Raw genomic sequence first — 22,235 nt, 5'->3', positions numbered from 1 at the left:
TGCTGTTAGCATAAACAAAACGTGTTGCACAATGCTTGCACACTGTTACACTTTTATCCACAACTTTCTTTCCACCGTCATCGTAGGTCACTCTAATGCTGCGTTCACACCGGACGCAGCAGGAGCAGCAAAATCGCGTCTGCTGCTTCCTTTTTGCTGCTTGTACCAGTTTAGTTCTGACGCGTGGCTGAAGCAGCTTTGCTGCTCTGGCTGCGCGGTGCAAAAGTGGGTCTGAGCTACTCTATCCTTTCTTTGCCTTGCAGCTATATTTGCTGTGATCTGTGGGAATAAAGTAGTTTTAATATGTTTTTAAGAGAGAAAATCCACCTGAAAACTTCATCTGTAAAATCAGTTCATCCAGATTACCATCCTGCCTTCCAATATTATTTCAGTCAGAGCCGCTCAGACCCCCAGGTACCGGTGGTGCGCTGTCATGAGGAATCCCATTCAACAGCAGCCTATGGCCCTGTCGCCTCCTCGCGGTTTGCCGCAGCGGCTGGAAGGTGGTTTTCATGTACATAATCCAAACTGCAGGCACCAGGATAATAAAAGCGAACACGCTTTGTCGGCAGGTTTCAGCATTTTAAGTTAATTTAGGCATTCATAAACTGTTTTAGAGGACTGATCATAGCGCTCTGTATCATCAGCGCTGTGTCTCTCTCCCTGCCAGCTCCCAGATCAGCTACTCTGATTGGTTGATGCGGCGCGTCAAGCAGCAAAAGTTCAGTTTTTTCATCTTGAGCAGCAGTGCGTTTGTGGCACGTCGCGTGCGTCAAATGCTTAAACGCTCAGACGTCTGCTGCTCAGATCGCACTGCGGGACCTTTTGCTGCGCCTTGATGCGCGTCATCCATTGACTTTGCATGTAAACTCGCATCCGCGTCCGGTGTGAACGCAGCATGAATGCAAAGTGGTCCCATACAGCAGACCTATAAAGTGCTGCTGGCGCGTCTTCCAACTCCTGTTCTTTCCCACTCGCCATACCCACACAATTCTCCACAACAACTGATTTTTTTCTGCTACACCCGGCTACGCTGCTTCGCTTCTTCTTCTTGTTTACTACTGGTGGTTGGCTTTTGTCGCAGTACCGCCACCTTCTGCTCTGGAGTGTACACGCTTCGCCTATGAGAAAAAGGAGCAGCGCATATACCGATCGCAACACACGCGAATCGAACCGAGACAGTCGAACCGAACGGCTCGGACGGTTTTCATAAACTGTTCCATCCCTAGTTTATATCTATTTTCCAATCTCTTTCACTTAATATTTAAGCACACACTTTGCATAAAATATAGGAATAGCTAGTGTCATGATTGTGCCCTTTGTGGACTTCTGTTTAAGTTTCTTTTTAAGTTCTTGGTTACACTTTGATTTATGTTATTCTGTGTTTTCTTGGTCATTGGTTTCTTTTCCATTTTATATATTTAAGCAGTGTTTACATTTTTAAGTTACTCTCTGTTGTCCCCTTGTGCTAGTCTCCTTTCCCCTAGCTCCTTCTAGTAACATCTGTCTACATTTTCTTCCTATTAGCTAATTAGTACTCCTCTTGTTTTTGTCTCCCATATATACACCTCCTGTTCAGTTACTCTTTACTTCAGTTCAGTTGCTCCTCGTCATTCTTTTGGTTTATTCCTCCAGCGTGTGTCCTAGCTTTTTGGTTATTGACTGTTCTTTGTTGATCAGTTCTGGACTTTGGATTGTGTATTTTGATGTTTTATTACATGTGCATGAAACCCACTCAGCTTCATCTCTCTATTTGAGTCCTCTAAAAACCTCCACACAACCTGTCAAACATTATAAAGGAACAGCTTAAATGTAAAGAAATCGTCACTTTAGATGATGCGACTGTTGTGTAAAAATCACAAAACCTTTGCTCTTTAGTGTGCATTGTTTTGATCATCTGTATCACTTAAAACGTTTGTTGAATTTACATTGCTTTCTTTCAAATATCTTCATATTTTCCCATAGTGTTGTTGTAAAGCCATTTTTGTATTCATGTATAAAAGGTGCTTTATGGACAAAAGTTCAATACCTTTAAATCCCACTTGGTAGGCTTAGGTTTAGAGGACTGATGTGTTTGAAGTTCATATCTCTTATCATTAAATCATCTCAAGGATTAAGCAATCTGTACTTCAAAGACAGAAAAAACAGCTGTTAAATAACAGACACAATATGGCAGCTGTGAGGCATCAGAAGCATTTCTTACTCCCTCCTATGTGGTCAACAGTGATGGGACTAACGGCGTTGAAAGTAACGGCGTTACTAACGCCGTTACCTTGTTTTAGTAACGAGTAATCTAACTAATTACTTTGACTGTAACTATAACGCAGTTACCATTGCAGACACCCCGTTACTGCGCGTTACTCAGGTCGCACAATGAACCTTTTTTCATGATAGGACTCGTGCGCAGCTGCGTGAAGCTAACACCCCACCCACGTCAAAAAACTCTGCAAATAGACTGAATGGTTAGTGCAACGTTAGTGCAGATTTGTGCAGAAAAAAAATATTGTTTGTGCTACTTTTGTTTAAGAGATATTAAAGATTATTTTTTAGGTCATCCAGAGGTGCGCGCCTTGTCATGAGAGAGGGGAGGATGAGAATGGCTGATGTATAGTGAGATTCCGTCTGTCAGTTGGGTAGGTGGGTGTTTCAGCTGGTGGGTGTTAACTTACAGCACACAGAGAGATGGAGAGTGAGGAGGATCCAGCAGCAAACAGTGTTTTCCTGATGGAAATACCGGTGTTACGTCGAACTGCGTTTCCCCATCAGATACGGTTTCCTCTGCATCTCCGCACAGCGCAGGCGGCACGAGTCACCGCGCAAGCGACAGGAAACGCGCATGCTCGCTAAAGGCGCGCACCAGTCGCCCTGTGCTCGCGCCACATGAGAACTATGGAGAGCGTGAACGATCAAATGATAGCCTATATGGAGAAAGGGAGAAATCTGGATGGATGGATGGATACTCTGCCTTCTCAACCTACTGTATTTTTTATTTTAAACATTATTTGATGGCCTTTGTGGCAGGGATGGAGATCCATATTTTATGTCACACACAGAGTATACATCTAGATAGATAGATGTATAGATAGATGTTGCAGTATCTATAACAACCCAAACACACAGGATTTCAGAATTAGACATCCCCAGTTATTAATTTCATATACTCACCAGATCTGAATGCCCTGTTAATAAACTTCACATCGCGTTCCCCCCTGATGTCATTTACATTGAGTTGCAATAAATGCAAAACTCTCTGCAGGTTCTTGTCTTTGTCGTCCGCTCTATTCATCTGGCTTTTGAATCACACCGCGAGAAGGTGGGGGCTGGGTGGTGAGGTTTACGGGGGCGAGAAACGCAAAAGTAACGCAATAGTTACTTTTACTAGTAACTAGTTACTTTTATTGTGGAGTAACTCAGTTAGTAACTCAGTTACTTTTTGAGAGAAGTAACTAGTAACTATAACTAATTACTTTTTCAAAGTAACGTGCCCAACACTGGTGGTCAACTCTTCTTCTGTAATGTAACCTTTACTCATCAATTGACCTGTCAAATTTGGGAAAAAAGGCATGGAAATAATGGTAAAAACTGACAAGTAATCTTAAGACTTGTGGTTCCCAATTGAATGTTCAAGTGGCACTGTGCCACAGAACTCAATGTCCTACATGAATAAAGAAACCGAAGACAAATGATAGGCCGACTTGGCAGAATCCAAAAGATTAACGCCAGGTTCTTAATAACTTTCCCTATCTTAAGATTGAAATATCTTCAGGAATATTCAGAATTCACGTAAAGATGTGGATCTAGTGCAAAAAATGTTCTTGCCCTTTGAACCTGTTCAAATTTTATTATATATCACCAACATTCTTCAGAGTATTTAACCAACAACAACTGTCTCTTTTGTGTGCTGGAGGGCACAAAAACAGCAGTACTGCTAACCACACTAAACTCTCTAGGCAGCTAGAATGGTGTGCAGTTAAAAGTCAGAAACTCGATGACTAGAGAGCAGAAGCTGGCAACCAATCTAGTATTTTTACAACAGCTGTTGTTGATATGAACACAAAGCCCGCCACTCCGAGTCTTACCACAGAGTTCTTACCACAGAAACACGCTGCTGTGGGACTGCGACTGCCAGTGTGGAGCGCAACCCATCACTGATTCTGTATAGAGAAACACAGGTAAGTGACCACGATCATCTGAACAGAAGATGATAATTAGAGTGAGTCACTTACCTGGTTTAACAGTACAGTCCACTCATGAACAGACAGATCTATCCAGATCTATTCCAGGGATCCATCAGAGCACAAAGGCAGGTTCAGAGTCTCGTGCATCGAGCATCCAGCTCAGACAGAAACCTGGCTTAAGAATAAACTCCTGACTGGAAAAGGGACAATAACCCTTGAGCTTACTAAGATTAACAAAACTGACTTTATCTGAGAAACAGATATCAAACAGGGAACAAACAATAAGCAAACAAACAATGATCAGCCCTGATAGGTGGAACTGAGCCCAATATAAGGGAAACTTGCAGGTGGATGAGATGAGTGATAATTGGGAGCTGGAGAGAGTTAAGCAGGTGAAAGGCATGGGTAATTTAGGTGAGCTATTAGGGCAGATCATGACACCTTAAGAGAAAGACGAAAAGTGCAAACCTAAAATTAGCCAGAAGTCTTGCAACTCTGTTTCAGAAAGGCATCTTTCGTGTCTGCTGGCGGAGAGGGAATAAAACAACGTCCCTTTATGCCAGCTGAAAACGTTGGGCTCACCAACCAGCAACTCTCTTAGTTTGCAGTATACTTTCTAAAGTCTTGTGCAAACCCTCTACGACTTTCAACCTCTATGCACACAGGCCGCATGCTTTACTTCATCAGCCATTCTACACATTCGCGAGGGGAAAATTATCCACTCTGAGCAATTTCTCTATCTTCAAATGTATAAAACTCTGCTCACTTCAGAACCAACAACACAGCAAAATGCTTCAGGCTCACCCCCGAACCCTCCTCAAAGTTCTTCCCGTATACCACAAAAAACTTTCAAAGATGAGAAATGAATATACCCATGTGTTCATGCAATATAACACACAAAAACATCTAAAATTATTTTTTGCGTATTTCTGTTAAAATAAAACTAATGAGAAGAAGTGGCTCTGAATCACAGTTAAAGAAGCATTATATAAAACTCCAGAATGCCACATGATGACATCATTATATCATACATGTTTGTAAATGAGGAGACATCCATGGCTCCAGCATTATAAAATATTACACTTTGTTCTTAGATCAAGGATACCGCTCTCATTCCATTCCCAAATCTTTGCCACCCACATATTGAAGATTACTTTTTTCCCTGACAGATGAACCCTGCCAATTAGACAAACTACTTGGGGAAAACAGTTCTGACATGCAACATGCAGGTATTATTAGTGTTAACCAGACTAAAACATCATCAATAAAATCATCCTAACAACCATAAATGCTATACTTGTAGAGTGAACAGTTTATAGCTGTGCTGACATATGCTCCAACATGAGTTGTGTATCTCCTTCAGTTATTGTGAGGCTCTTGCTTGCCTCTCTGGTAGATACCCTCCCTTCTACCAGTTTAGGTGAATAGATATGTCTTGATGATGGATTGAACTGTGCTCTGAGAAATGCTCAATACTTGGGATATTATGTTATAAAACCAAAACCCGCTCTAAGCTTTTCAGTAATCTTTATCGTTAGCGCCTGCTGTGTTCTTTAATCTTTAAGATACTCTTTGTTCACTGATGTTCTTTAACAAACCTGTAAGATCTTTACAGAACCGCCAGGTTTATACTGAGATGAAAATACACTCCAAAGGTCAACTAATTTTTTTCTCAAGTCAGTTTGTTAGACTTCATTTTATTTGGAGTAATCGGGTCAAAGGGGCCTAAACAGCAATGCATCCTACATTCAGATGTTTATTTAACAAAAGGTAAGGACTTTTAGGTATTTTCCTTTCACTTCACAATAATGCATTACTCTATGACCTAACACAGGGGTTCTGAAAATGTGGTGAGTGCACCCCCAGAGGTGCGTGAGCTGCCATTCGGGGGGTCCGCCTGAAATATGTAATAGTGATTGCATTGTTTTTCCTAACACACTAAAGACCAGTTGATAAATATCTCCATCCATCCATCCATTTTCCATCATGCTTATCTCAAGCAAGGTCGCGAGGGGTGCTGGTGCCTACCTACAGCTGTCTAAGGGCAAGAGGTAGGGTACACCTTGGACAGGTCACCAGTCCATCGCAGGTCGATAAATATTTCCCCTGAACAAATTTTTATTCAAACTGTAATTTTGATAAAGTACAATTGTATTTAAAGAAGTCTTTCTCTACACTTTATTTAAATTTGTATTATAGAGGAAGTTGTCCTTCTAGTCTGTGGCATCTACACAAAAAGTAAAGAAACATACTGGTGAAACAGTTAAACAAGAAAATGAAATCAACCTCAGACACCTGGCAGACATAAATATCTCTTCAGCTTTCGGATAAAACTACTCCACCAAAAGTGAAGTCAAATGCTGTGTGCCAATCTACTTCTGGCTATTCTGTTGATTTAGGAAGTAGACTGTACAATCCACAATAAACAGCTCCGATTGAAGGGGGGAAAAAAAATAAAAAAAATCAGGGAAGACAAGTAAATAGAACAGCATGAAGGAAATTAAACTAAATAGACTTTTCAAACTGGGAGCCAAATTAGTCTTTGGACAAATAAAGCTGTGAGCAAACATTCATTCAGAGTCATATTACAATTTGTGCAAATGTTGATTCGCTTGTCTTAGAAAGATATTCAGAAAAAAACAAGTCATTATTGTTTGCAACACAGCCACATGAGGATTCAACACAGAATGCGAGCTATGTTAAGCTCTGCATCTAAACCACAAATTATGCATGGAGGGTTTTGAAGTTTTATTAGGACTCTCAATGTTTTAAGTAAAACAAAGTATGCACAAGAATGTTGTTTAGAACTTAAGAAATGAATTGAATTAATCTTTATGTAATGTGTTGACATTGGAGAGACAGTGAAATGATAGAGAAATTAAACATTGAGCAAAGAAAACAGTGCCTGAAACTGAAAAAAAAAGAGTTATTGTAAGCCAGTATTTTTGCAACTTGAATACATGGAAGAGCATTGACTAGCATGATAGACTCACAAGGGAGCTTCTAAGTGTGTACCTAGACCAAAGGCTGACAAGTCTTTACTGCAGGGATGTCAAACTGGTTACAGAAAGGGCCGTGTGGCTGCAGGTTTTCTTTCCAACCAAGCAATAGCACACCAGTCTACAATAATCTCATCAACTGATTGCAATCTGAACATGATGACTTGATGAGATGAATGGAGACTGTTGTGCTAAAGCTTGGTTGGAAAGAAAACCTGCAGCCAGACGGCCCTTTCTGGAACCAGTTTAAGACCCCTGATCTAAAGAATGATTAAAAGTTTCATAGATACCTTTTTATCCAATCTGTTCAATGTACTTGTACATAAGAAATACTTACTTGTAATATATTACTTTAATAGTATGAGGTTTTAAGGTGAGGTGTTCTAGGATGGTTTAATATTTGCAGTGAGGTGAATATTTGCATAACTATCACCTAGATTGATACTCTGAGCCTCATATATCAGCAAACTGGTAATTATGATGGTAATATGTGTCTTACATCAATTATCTGAAGAACAAGATTAACTGACCCTAGGCTGAGATAAAGATAAAGATTTTGTTTCCATTAAGGTAAATATAAACTCTCACCTGCAGATTCCTCACTAATCTTTATAATTTGGTTTCACATCATCATAAAACTCTCATGGTTCTGCACTTTGTTTAGGTTTCTGTGATTTTGTGTCTTTGCAGTTTTCTGAAAGTGTTGTGTTTTGTGTTACTCTCTCTTGCACCCTTGTGCCAGTCTCCTTTCCCCTGGCTTCTGGCTGGTTCCATCCCCACCTGCTCCATGTCAGCTGATTAGCAGTCTTTGTTGTAGCAGGGGCGACAGTGGCATTGGATGTAGGAGTTTGCCCTGAAATCGAAGGATTGACGGTTCAAGCCCCGACTCCGACTCAGTGTCGTTGTGTCCTTGGGCAAGACACTTCAGCTGCATTGTCTACTGATGGTGGTCAGAGGGCCCGGTGGCGCCAGTGTATGGCAGCCCTGCTTCTGTCAGTGAGCCCCAGGGCAGCTGTAGCTACAATGTAGCTTGCGACCATCAGTCTGTGTGTGAATGGGTGAATGGATGTGGTGTAAAAGCGCTTTGGTCAAGTCTCCTGACCAAAGTCAGGAGACTATATAAGCCTCTGGTAATAGCAGAATTCTGAGCTATCACTGTGAGCTTTGTAGATGACAGACACCAAACACAACTAAACACACTGCTGATGGTGTAAATTATAGTTATTGTATGTTGGCGCTATATAAGTACATGCCATTTACCATTTGTTCAGTGTCCCGTGTATACTCCCCTTGTGCAGTCCCTCATTGCTGGTTTCTTGTTGTTACTTTGCTCCTCATGTGTTTTCCTCAGGTGTGGTTTTCTGTATTTTGTTTTTGGAATTTTGCTTCTGTGCCTTTGCATCTTTATTAAATCAGCAAAAGCTAATCTCCACCTCCTTCTAGTCTCTGTTTGGATCCACAACACATTCACCATCTTTGACAAAAACATGTATGCTCTGCCTATTCTTTGAGATATCATGTGCACCTTTGTTGAACAGAGGGGTTCCAAAACCCAACAATAAGTATTTGATAAAGATGTTTGATCTGCATCTTTATTAAAGGAGTGTGCAAAGCTTTAAAAAGTCAACATAAAAAATGACACGTTATATTAGTTCTAAAGTTCTTTTGGGTTCTGTTCTGAAGAAAATTGAAAACAACTTTGTCAGCAAGTAAATTCACAACATTTGATTCAAATGAGGTACACCTGGCCCTTAAAAACACTGCATTTTTTGTGTGACATCATAAAAAAAAATCAAAAGAAATCTGATGAGATATCAGGCAAAAAAATGTCTACCTCTACATGTCTGGTTCATCCTTGGGAGAAATCGATTTTTTGTCAGATTGCTGACAACTAAATCAATTCTGAAAATCAACACAAAAAAATTCAACAAACTACATCAAAGTATGAACAACATGGCGACATGTATTCATACTGTTTAGGTAGAAGCGGTGTTGTGTTTCCTAGAAATGGCTAAAGATGGAAAAAAAAAAAAAAACTTACTAAAAATCATTATAAAAGGCATAATAATATAATTTGCAGATACACCTGGAGATAAACAGCGTTTTGAGATATTTCCTGTGATCAGATTCAACATACAATAACTATAATCTTGATTTACACCATCAGCAGTGTGTTTAGTTGTGTTTGGTGTCTGTCATCTACAAAGCTCACAGTGATAGCTCAGAATACTGCTATTACCAGAGGCTTATAAAAAGGTTTTTCAATCATTTAAATCTTTGAAACCAGGGCTTGTTCTTTTTCATTGTTTTGTGTGATTACTATTGTTAAGATGGAAGCTCATTGCTGTTTTCTGTTTACATTTTTGAATTTTTTGTCCTTTATTTTGAAATGTTTTACAACCACATGGATGCTTATTTTCACCATTTGGCTTCTTTACAGGTCACTTGTTTGGGTAAGATTATTGCGCAATGCTATGAAATGCTATAAAATCTCCTAAGCATAAGTGTGATGAATGCTGATCATGCTTTTTTATTTTATAAATAAATATGATTTAGTTAAACTAAAACTGAATTATGTTTGTGATTGTATGTTTGCTGCTGTAGATGATTTGAATACAATTTCTTCGTTCGCACAAACTTTCATTTGGGGTCAATTGCCTCATATGACATTAGGCTCCTACAGAAGCTAGACTATGAAAATAAATAATCCAAGTTGATTAAGAGAGTTGGTGATCTCCTTATATTAAGTTTACACAAACCTGTCTAATTTTGAAGTTAAGCATAAAGGGAAAAATATAATTTGGCGAACAGAAGTCAGATTTAACACTAGCTTAGCAAACATTTGTGGTAGCTCCTAATGAACAAAACATTAAAGGTTTCTGTTTATTATCTCAAATAGTATGTTGGTGTAAACTAAGTATATAATGTACATTAATTATTAGTTAAGCAGCAAGTGACCTAGGCTAAAAAAGTATTACAATACAGTTTTAAAACATAGACTTTTCCTATCTATTAAAGTTCTACTTCAATTTATTTGCCAAAACATTGTTAGCCTTGTTCAAAATTGTGAAGAGATTAAAATACATACTTCAAGCATATTCTATCTACAAGAGAGAGGGATGGCTAAACCCATGAATAAAAATGTAGAGGTTCAATTTACTGTGTTATCAGCTTAAAGTCTATATTTTCTGTATTAGGATGGAAGTCAGGACAAGGATACCAAGAACAAGGGTAGAATGAGAGACAGACAGTTTAAATTTTCTGCATAACTTTTTTGTTAAGAAAATCATTGCATGTTGTTTTTCTTTTTTGACTTTTTTTCTTACAGACTCATAAAACAAAAAATCCAAGCTGATCACAGTTAGAGACAAATCAGCTTTTATTTGTACACAAAAACAAATGAGGATAATCTGTCTTACAGATTTGTAAAACTATGATGTTTAAAGCACAAATAATGACAAAATTCATTACAATATATCTCGGCACTAATGTGAAAAGGTCACTAAAGTACCAGTCAGCAAATACAGTGTAAATATAGTGCAGAGCTACAGCTGCTGTCCAGTGCATTTAGGCAATAGTCATCCATTAAAGTGTTTTTACAAAATACAAATAAATGATAATTCTATATTTCAAACTTCTACCTGATGTGCAAGATGCAAGGCATAAAGGATAATCTGGCAACCAGACCAACCCTGAGATAAATACCGATCAGCAACAAATCCTAAAACAAAACGCTGCTGTTTTTTTTTTCAGCTTGTGAACCTTTATAAGATTATATATCCATGGTAAAAAAAAAACTAAAACAAAAAATAAAACAGCAGCAAAAAAGAAAAAGGCAAAACTTCTTTGGCATTATTTAAACATTTTAAAAAAAGACATTTGCTAATTCTACCAACAACTTCTTTAAATTGGGTTAATTTTTTAGAGAGTCCTAGAAAATATTCAAAAATGTATTTGAATGGATATAAATATAAAGAAAGAAGCAGAACATTCACTGAAAGCCCAGATTACTAACCCGGATTTTTTATTTTTAAAGGGACACACTCATTCTTTTCTTTAATAGCAGTAACTGAAGCATCGTTTTGGTTTTGGAAGCAGCATGTTAGTGTGTACTGTACCTTTCAGTAGTACCATCAGCCATCAGTTACCTTTTATTTAAGTAAGTAAAGATGTTTTTTAAGTGAACTTAATTTTTCTACAGTGGAAATTAAACTGATAATACCTTCTAAACAGCCTGAAAATGTCTTTTAAAAAAGGTAACGTTGAGAAACTGTTTCTGACTTATTTTGACTTTTCTATCTAAATTGTCACCTTTAAAGGAGCTAGCAATCAATGTACTGTTAAATCTAATAACTAAATCTTGATGGATGCCCTTCTTGCAAGGTAAAAGTTGGTGAAAAAGACACTAGAGCAGTAGTCACTCTCAGGATCTATAGTGTAAGGAAATCTGTTTAGTTTTTGAGGTTTTTGCTTTTCATTGAATTGGTTCAGTGTATTCTAACTACTTAAAAGTTTGTAGATGGCATATAGTGCTTGCACCATTATAAGTTGTTTGGAAATTTGCCAGTACAGTGACACTGCATGCATCCTGAAGCCATTACACTTCAGTTCTCAAAAATAACCTTTCTCTGTTGGAGAGTTGACATGTGGGATTTCACTGAGTCTGATGGAAATATTACTGTAAAATTGTTGGAATTTAAAATTCACATGGGCCAATAAAATTATTCACACATTGAAAAGTGTTTGCAAATCTGATAAGTAAATGTGGACAAATAAGGTTAGCTTTTATATACGTAAACTGTGAAATGTAGTAAAAATAAATTTGACTTGTTCTATAATTATCTACAAATTGGTTTGATTTTACAGAATAATCTGGATAGTAGCTAAAAAGCCCATTACTGTATTGCTACCAATGAAAATCACACTCATCTAAATTTGTTTGAGATATATTGCTAATCAATACAGACATAATACATTCATTTCTCCATTAAACATTCTCTGCGCCCCGGGAGGTCTTCAGTGACTTCAGCGTCAGCTCATCCGTAATGTCGACTGGATTGTTGTAGGTCTGAGACTCGTCCTCTACATGCTGGAGCTGTGCAAAGTTCACAAAGACCTGAAATACCAAAAGACAAATCAGCAAAATCAAGATTAGTTTAAGGCCTGCAAATACTCCTTTCTCGGTTTCATTTTGCTCTCTCCCCCCTCCTGCTTTGAAAACAGCCAGAAGCAGTGATCAAGTTGGCAGCATTCATGTGATTGAGTTGCCGTACAAAGGCCATGAAGCATCAAGCAAACGTCTGGTCTCACACAGTGAATGTCAGCTTGACATCTTTGACCAGCTGAGAAAGAGAATAAAACAATCATTCTTCTCTCTGTGATGCCAATTTATTATGAGACAAAAATCAATCCTATGGCTTTCATAAAAAGCTGTGTGGATTTGATTGTGCTATAAAAACACTGGACTTGCCGCGGCCAGCTTCAGCGGTAATGGCACGCAAAAACTTTTACTCTGCAGAGCAAAAGCACCAAAGAGGATCGTATAAAATGATAAGAGCATTGCTTTTTCATTAAATGGATTTCAATGGCTGTGTGAAAGTAAAAGCATGTGATTTATGAGCCTGCATTTAAAATGATGGGGATTGGGGAACAAAAAAAAAGAGAAGAAAGCCATCTAGACCAAGTTTATCAGAAACTACTCAGAATTTATGAAATAAATGATTCTTTATCACAAAACAGGCTCTAGTAAGAGACAAATTATATCAACTAGCAGCCCTTAAATGACCAGAAGAACAAAATCAGTATTATACAGACCGAAAAATATTCTTTTATTTAATTAAACCCAGAAGACAGAGAGAGAGATCTGTTTCAGTAAACTAATTAATACAATTGGAAACCTATTGCCTCATTTTTATATTTCTAACGGTATTTGTAACTGAATAAACGTGAATTATAATGAGACATTTCTTTTCTTACAGAGACCATTTTACGAATTTACTTTGCACAAATTAGCAGGCATTTTCCTCTTACTGAGTTTAGAGTTTGTTTTTTTATGGAGAAAGTGCCAGTTCAGTTTGAAAATGTATAGATGCATGTAATGTATTTCATATGTAAATGAAAAATACAAATATTTGTAAAATGAAAGAGCAACTCCAGAAATATGCTGGTGAAGATTCTCAGTCACCCAAGTCAGTCATTCCAAAAAAGTTAAAAAACAAAAGTTGGAAACAAAGTCCAGTGTTTTTTTGTTGTTGTTGTTGTTGTTGTTGTTGTTTTTTACTTTAGTTTTTTTTTTTTACTTTTTTGAACTACAGAAATAGGTAGAGACAAGTTGAGACAAATTGTGTTTCAGTCAATTATTTTCTTGTTGCAAGATTACTTTTCGACAATCCGTTTTATACTGTTGGATAATCTGTTTATTTCTGCCCAAGTATCAACAAAGAAAATATATCAGATTCAAGTGTCTCTGCTCAGTGCTGCCAGCTCAATCTTCGACCATGTGGTATGGGTGTGTTGCATGACCTTGGCTGCTGTGGTGAAGCTGAAGCTCACTACTTCAGGGAACAGTTTGAAACATGGTGCATAGCTCAGACATATATGTTTTATTTGCTCTCTAATGCTTTGCTGAAGTGTAGAGCTCACAAGTTTTAGTTGAGAACTAAAACAAATGTCCTTATATTTTGGACAAAATAACTGGCATGTGCTCGGAAGGAGAAGTACATCAACAAGAAATGTAAGGTTATGTATACACTACTATTACCAGAAGGAGAGGAACGAAGTAGGACAGTATAAGTACAACACACAAGTATTGGATATCACTACCCTGTGTATCCTGCTTAAAAAGTGCTTCACTTTTGTTTGCTTTGTGCTCATCTCGAACCACAAAGCATAGGTAGGCCTATATTTGAACTCAGCGCTTTGCAGGCAGGCACGCTTACCGGCAGGCAGCAGTGGCCAACTCCTACAAGAGCTGTTGAACTAATTTCAAGTAGGCTCACCAAAACAGAGATACCGATACCAGTATTGGGCAAAATCGGTATCGGTGGGTATCGACAAATAGGGCACCGATACCATTTTGAGAGCCAAAAGTTTATTTAACTACTGTCCCCCATTCCAGGTAGGTAATAAAAAGTTCTACTGGATTCACTTTGTATTAGTCTTGCTCCTGCTTTACAAAGGTAGGCAGCATTATTTTACATCCAAGTCTTATGCAGCTCTTCATATATACACAGACACATCAATTTCAAACAGATGGTATCGGTATAGTATCGGCCGATACTGCACAGCCAGGTGCAACACTAGTTCTTAGTGAGGTGAAGAGCAAAAGAACTGATTGATGGCGGTAATAACGGACACATATCGTCTGGGCGGGGCCTGTCTCTTGTCTTTTTTTTTTTTTTTTTTTGTCCTGTCTGGCAATGTGGCAATAAGAATAGTTGTCAAAAAGAGCCCAACAGATTTTACTTTCACAAGTGTAGCAGTATGGCAATTGCCATACTGCTCCACTTGTTTCATGCATATAAATTGCTTTATTGTAATTATGCAGGGAGTTTTACAGTTTATATGGACACTGCAATGTAAATAGAGCAGAAAAACAGAAGAAGAAAAAGGAAAAAAAAAGAGAAAAGATGAAAGAAAGAGGAGATAGGAAGGAGACAATGACAAAACATTTTCAGTCTGCTTCATCACCTGCAACGAGATGAAAAAAGAACAGCACAACTGAAAGACATGGTACAAGATATACAATAAAGCAACACCTTGAAACTATCGCTAAAGTAGTATTATTAAGTCTGACATGTACTCTGTGTTACCTGAAGATATGAATTTGGGCTTTCTGTATGGAAGTGAATCTCTGAGTACCTGGAGCCAATCACCTGTAATTGTTTGTGAGGGTGCACTTGTGTCTTATGCAGTTCTTCATATATACACACACACATGGTACAGATGGTATCGGTATGGCATTGGCCGATACTGCACAGCCAGGTAACTGGGCCAAAAAATGGCATCGGTGCAACACTAGTTCTTAGTGAGGTGAAGAGCAAAAGAACTGATTAATGGCGGTAATGACGGACACATATCATCTGGGTGGGGCCCGTCTGGGCGGGGCCTGTCTCTTGTCATCATCATCTAAGATTACATGTGGCTTCAGCCAGGATATACAGAGGCCTTATATCCCATACTCATGTGTTGTTTTTAACTCCATGTCAGCTGTGTTGCTAAACTTTCATCAATTGAAAACAGTTTGAACCCTCCAAACTAATTTTAACATAGTAGTTTGAGAAAGTTGTCCTTCTCTTCTAACTTCTTTAAAACTAATCAATTGGTCAATCAATAATATTCACATCCCTTGATGTTTTTCATATTTTATCACATTACAAACAGTTTACATAAAGTAGTGGTTTAGCGGGGAAAACATCTATGTGGATTTTAAAATTCTTTTTTAAATATCTGCAACGGGTATCAAGGATGGGGGAGGCATATCCTGCCTTCTTATATGGAAACTGTTTAATAAAAACTAATGCAATTGAGTATTTTCAGAAGAAGCTTAGTATTGCACAAGATCTACCTCTGGATCACATGTAATGTTGCAAATATTACTATGTGTGATATAATTGCCATAAGAAAAAAGTTATATCTTATCTTCTTAAGCCTGGACTAGGACTGATAGCAAACCCCATGGCAGTATTGAACTCATCTGTCATTCAGGTTTTACAATTTCTTTATACTACTACTTTAAGGGTGCATGGTCTGCACCAGGCTATGAGAATAAGCTACATCCACAACTCAAGCACTGTTTGCACCAATAACGTCATCTCAACTGCATTGGCCATCAAGGTCAGGCTTGTCAAAGCATTTTTGTGAGATGACAATGAGTAAGACAGAAGCAACAAAGACCCTCTCTGCCCATCTCTGTGGGCATCTCTGACCCCGCTGTTGGCTGATACCGCTTTGATATGCTGAGGCACGCTCTGAATTTGATATTCACACTCAAGGCTGCCCAGTTATCCAGCAGAATATTCAAGTAGTGTTTGTGTTTAACTTTCCATCAGACCAATAGTTTGAAAGGCCTTGAACAGTGCAGCTCTTTGACTGAGCATTAAAAATAAACAAGCCAAATTCAACTTGTGCTGTAAGGAGTCAATATTGTTCCCTCATGTTCACGTTCTGTATTTAGCCAAGCATCCACGGATGGCAGGAACGTCATGCACCAGTGCTACTGAGTGGCATTTCTGTAATAACAGATGGATACAGGTATTAATTACATTACAGAGGGTAAATTCAGGTGTTGATTTGGAGACCACTGAGGCATAACAAGGAAGGAAGGACATCATTTCCACAATTAACCTCTGTTGCATAACAAAGGACATCTTGCAGTAAGACAAAGAATTATGTTAGAGATGTGTGATCACCCACATAATCTGCCTGTGATGCATTCATATAAAGTTCTAGGTAGATTATTATATGTGTTTTTGTCATATTGTGTGATTTTGTTTGCCAAAACTCTGACAAACTCTGGACAATGAAAAAAAAAACACATTTAACATGCCAGTTTATAAACATCATTGGGTTTATTTTTTATTGTCAGGTTTACCACTAAGTGAGGAAATCAATATGTCACATTAAGTCTAGAACATACACTCATCGGCACAGATATATGCTGTGTCCTTTGATGCCTTTTTATACACTCACCGGCCACTTTATTGGGTACACCCGTCCAACTGCTCGTTAACACTTAATTTCTAAGCAGCCAATCACATGGTGGCAACTCAGTGCATTTAGGCATGTAGACATGGTCAAGACAATCTCCTGCAGTTCAAACCGAGCATCAGTATGGGGAAGAAAGGTGCTTTGAGTGATTTTGAACGTGGCATGATTGTTGGTGCCAGAAGGGCTGGTCTGAGTATTTCAGAAACTGCTGATCTACTGGGATTTTCACGCACAACCATCTCTAGGGTTTACAGAGAATGGTCCGAAAAAGAAAAAACATCCAGTGAGCGGCAGTTCTGTGGGCAGAAATGCCTTGTTGATGCCAGAGGTCAGAGGAGAATGGCCAGACTGGTTCGAGCTGATAGAAGGGCAACAGTGACTCAAATAACCACCCGTTACAACCAAGGTGGGCAGAAGAGCATCTCTGAACGCACAGTACGTCGAACTTTGAGGCAGATGGGCTACAGCAGCAGAAGACCACAGCGGGTGCCACTCCTTTCAGCTAAGAACAGGAAACTGAGGCTACAATTTATACAAGCTCATCGAAATTGGACGGTAGGGTCAGAATTTGGCGTCTACAACATGAAAGCATGGATCCATCCTGCCTTGTATCAACGGTTCAGGCTGGTGGTGGTGGTGTCATGGTGTGGGGAATATTTTCTTGGCACTCTTTGGGCCCCTTGGTACCAATTGAGCATCGTTGCAATGCCACAGCCTTCCTGAGTATTGTTGCTGACCATGTCCATCCCTTTATGACCACAATGTACCCAACTTCTGATGGCTACTTTCAGCAGGATAATGCGCCATGTCATAAAGCTGGAATCCTCTCAGACTGGTTTCTTGAACATGACAATGAGTTCACTGTACTCAAATGGCCTCCACAGTCACCAGATCTCAATCCAATAGAGCATCTTTGGGATGTGGTGGAACGGGAGATTCGCATCATGGATGTGCAGCCGACAAATCTGCGGCAACTGTGTGATGCCATCATGTCAATATGGACCAAACTCCCTGAGGAATGCTTCCAGCAACTTGTTGAATCTATGCCACGAAGAATTGAGGCAGTTCTTAAGGCAAAAGGGGGTCCAACCCGTTACTAGCATGGGGTACCTAATTAAGTGGCCGGTGAGTGTATATGCAATGAAAGAAGAAAATGTCAACTTAAAATGTGATGAAATTCCAATTCAAAAACTGTATTTGTGGTTTGAAACCAATAATTTCACTTTACATGGAATTGAAAATCCCTTATCATGGAAAAAAATGAACTGAAGCAATTAGTTGCTGAGTAAAACTATATTGTCAATGGGGGTTTATCCTTTCACATGCTGTAACTCACGTGAATGTGACCTCATCACCTGACTAATTTAAAATAGGAGTGGCTGGCACTGCAATACCATTAGCAAGGTTTTCTTTACAACTAATGCAGTCTACTTAGTTTCAGAATAGAACTATGAGATATTTCAGTTTCTTTAGCATCTTAAAAATCAATAATCATGTGGTCAATAGATACAGTTGGACCAAATGTCTGTTTATTCTTTGAAATAAATAGAATTTTACATTTTTGTCACTATCATATTCGAGAGTAAATTTATATTTATATGGAATGACAGAGATTTGGTTTTTACTGTATTGAAAAAATAAGTTATGTTATATATTTGGTGTACAAAATTGCAGTCATCTTTTTTTTGGGTTGATCAAAATTATCTTTTTTTCAGTGTGTAAAACTGTTGATGAGAATCATATAATTATTTATTCTCGATTTATCCTGACCGGTGACTGGATCAGTGAAAAAAGCTTATCAAAGTTAAAAAACAAATTGTTCTGTGGGAAAGCTGCTACTGATGGCAGAAGATTTAGAACAAACTAGACATTTTAGTGTTTGTCCATAGTATGAAGTATAGGCTCAAGATCCACCTCAATTTCATTGACGTTGCAAAAGACAAAGAGCAAAACCTCAGCAGGTAACAGAAAACCCTTAGCAAAGCAAAGTGGCTCTCATATAACATTTTAAGACCTCAGCCACTCTGTCATAAAACATGCTGGATCTTTAAATGTAGGCTGGAAATCTAAGAGTTAAGATGAAGGTCTAGGAAAAAAAAAACTGTATAAGTGTTTTGTAACTAGCAGCTAGATCTGGCATTGCGCTAAAATTGGGTAATTTAGCAATTATAAATTTGTTTGTTTAAAATTAATTCGTTAACTGTTTTACAGTGACTGGCACATCACATCCCCCATTGAGTGTGGCACTGCCTCTTCTAACTACATCATATCAGCAAGTACAAGCTTACCAAACATCTAATTATTTTTCTGTATTCGACTAAATTTATAAATAATGAATCCATCATTTTAAATACAGACATATATCATTTGATATAGCTGGAACACTAAAAATTCTATATTTTTAATGTTTTCCCAAGATTAGCAGAAAATCCAGTAATGGTAAGTTCCTCAGATGAAACCACCACTATTAATCAGTCCATCCATTTGATCTTTTACTTAGCTAAGATTGGATCACTCAGATAACAAGCTTTGGAGGCAAACTCCCATCCCACACCTCAGCAAAACTATCCCTGGTTTCCATAGACAATACGTAGTTTCTGGGCCAGAACAGATTCACAGTCCCCTCAGCGATTTCTGGGTCTATCCTGGACCTTTCCCTGAAAATGGACGATGACTGGAAAACCCCAGGGGAAGCAGCCATGTTAATCAGACATCTGTATAACCTCAATTGACTGATTTGAGCTCACCCTAAAAGATCGATTAATGCCGGGACTGCAGAGAAAAGGGACTATAATTTGCATTATGATCTTGCAAAACAAACAATGTTCCTGTTTTTGGTCTCTTCTCTCTCTGTTAATAGCCCCACATTCTTATCTGTCTATGTATCTTAAGTTACAATTGTTTGAAGGTCTAAATATGACTGAAAACAGCAAACTTAGTGTTTACCAGCATTTATCTATGATGCAGATAGAAAAGATGCACTTCTGACTTTGGGGACAAATTTGAAACATTTTCCACACGTTAACATTAAGATGTTTTTAGCCATATTTTCCTTTGAAAGACCAAACAGTCACATTTCTCCTTTCAGATACGCACTGCACCATCCAGACAATCAGTATCAACACCTCAGCTGTAGGCTGTGTTGATCAATATTAATTGTAGTTCAAGATGGGTGTTACACTACAGGTCAAAGCTTTGCTATATAAATCACCAGCTGAAAGGTGACTGTCTGGGTCTCTGCAAAGCTCTCTACCTCAGGCCCCTCCGTGCTTTAATACCCCGACCTGCTAGTTTAAGTATGATTTATTTACTGCCTCTTATCTGGTAAACATTGACTGGTGCAGAAACTGGGGCGGCTGACTCAAACGTTCAGATAAATATTCAAGGTTAGAAGCTAGGCTGAAATTGAAGCGTTATTTGATTCAAACTCATACAGTTTATTAATTACTTTTTTTTTAATCAACAGGTTTAAAATATTTTACTGAGTGAACAAATTAATGCTAAAAAAAAGGGCATTCAATGGCAATAATTCTCTGAAAGATGCCATGCATCCCTAATTACAAGCATATGGGGATCATGTTAACAACACTCATATCGTTAAATCCTTAAATCCTGTATTATCCTTTATATGGTGAATATTAATTGGATTAAAATACTAAAACTTGAACAAATGACTCCCATCTGTCCCTGTTTTTGCTCCTCTCAGCAAGGTGGACTCATGACCTTTCCAGGGCCTACGAGAAGTCTCCCCTACGTTCCAGTCAGGTCATCTGCTGCGAAGCTAATAGAGGGTTTATAAGACCAAACACACCCCAACTCACCACTGACCCTCTGATTGTATTCGACCTCTAGGGGTGCATGAAAAAACACAAGGCGAAGACAGTCTTAATAAAGAAAAAGCTGTTGGGATGAAATAAGAAAAAATAATAAAGTGCACTGCCTACATTTATTGGCAACACAGGTAGTCTCTTCCTGCAGCAACATAAGCTCATGAAGAATAATTTTGAAAAATCACAAAATCAATTCTGATACATTTATTCAGAGAATAAGATTTCCTTACAAATGGCCTCATGGTGAAAATTAATTTCTCTAAGAGTTATTAGACATGACAACTGATTGTCTAGGGCCGATGACAGAAAAAACATTTTCTATGTGACCATTACAGATGTAATGTGACTCTGTACTGCTGTGCAGTTGTTTTCTTCAAAGGCTTAGGAAACCTAATGATATAGTATGGCATCTTAAACTCTTACAAATATTGTATTTCTAGAAAAGGATCCAAAACCTAAAGCCAATAAGCAAATCAATGAGACAAATGTCGTAAAGTGGACCCATGTGTGTGTAGAATCTAAAGAGAATGGGCACAGAATAATGATCAAAGGTGATAAAGTGTTATCCACTTGACCAATGGGAAAAAAAGTATTGTCATCTAGGCCCTTTTAAAACTGTGTGTTTTGTCAGATGAGAGAACAATAATGAATATGTGGGGAAGCAAACTTGGGAGATCAGTCATCCTGTGAGCATGCCTCCCCTGCAAAGAGTCGAAGAACCTTGTTAGACATGTGGCCAAATCAACAATGGAACAATGGTCAACACTGGAATAGTTCCCCAGAAATAAAATCAACCTCCTTCCATGAACAGACCTGAATCACATGGGGAACCTGCTGAGGTGAGTTCAACACAAAAATGTTGATTTGGAAAGACTCTCATAAAAATGGACAAAGATCCATGGTAAAAAAACTTTAAAATATCGCACTGCAATAACAGAGTGGCTAAGCGTATGTGTCCAGAAATTAATTGTACTAAACAAGCTTGGCCATATCTAAATAGTTAAATACCTTAAAGCTCCAAAACTGAACAAACTGGTCTACTGGTCAATTAAACTGAGCTACCATTGAGTCTTTTGGTAAATATCGGTCTATTTCATAAAAATAAACCCCAGAGTTGAAATATTTCTCCTCTGTTACAGAGAAATCAGCTCAAGATCAATATTTTGCTCTCAAGCATGCACACACAGAAAATATTTATCTGTGTTCTCTATTTCTCAACATCATTTATTTTGTCAAAGTATACTTCTTAAAAGAAAGGATAAAATAAATACTGTTATACTCATAAATCAGGGTAATTGAGTACCTTCTTAAAACAAGTTGTTTTTATCTATGCATTTATTCTTGTCTCTAATGGACAAATATGGACAACTAGTGTTTATGATTGAGAACAGAAAATGAACAAAGAAAATAAATACTAGCGTCATTTTGTTTTATCTACCTGACCCATTCAGGCTTAAAGCATGTAGACAAACTAATCAATAGTCATGTAGACAGTATTGCACCTGAGCTATTGTAACATT

At 38.1% G+C, this 22,235-nt stretch overlaps 1 protein-coding gene across 1 annotated transcript in view; it reads right to left on the bottom strand.

The window, feature by feature from the left end:
• Window positions 1-11,106: 11,106 nt before the first annotated feature.
• LOC119792977 (phospholipid-transporting ATPase ABCA1-like) overlaps window positions 11,107-22,235 on the bottom strand; it is a 114,740-nt gene continuing 103,611 nt past the window's right edge. The window contains exon 19 of the mRNA XM_038299861.1: window positions 11,107-12,293. Coding sequence (XP_038155789.1) covers window positions 12,165-12,293 — 129 coding nt within the window. The 3' untranslated portion in view covers window positions 11,107-12,164. The remainder of the gene's footprint in view (window positions 12,294-22,235) is intronic.

This window comes from Cyprinodon tularosa, unplaced genomic scaffold (assembly GCF_016077235.1).
Source record: "Cyprinodon tularosa strain WSP-4 unplaced genomic scaffold, ASM1607723v1 ctg438, whole genome shotgun sequence".
In the NCBI taxonomy this organism is placed as follows: Eukaryota; Metazoa; Chordata; class Actinopteri; order Cyprinodontiformes; family Cyprinodontidae; genus Cyprinodon; species Cyprinodon tularosa.
Note: the sequence above shows the minus strand (reverse complement) of the source record. Positions and strands in the feature narration are given on the sequence as shown.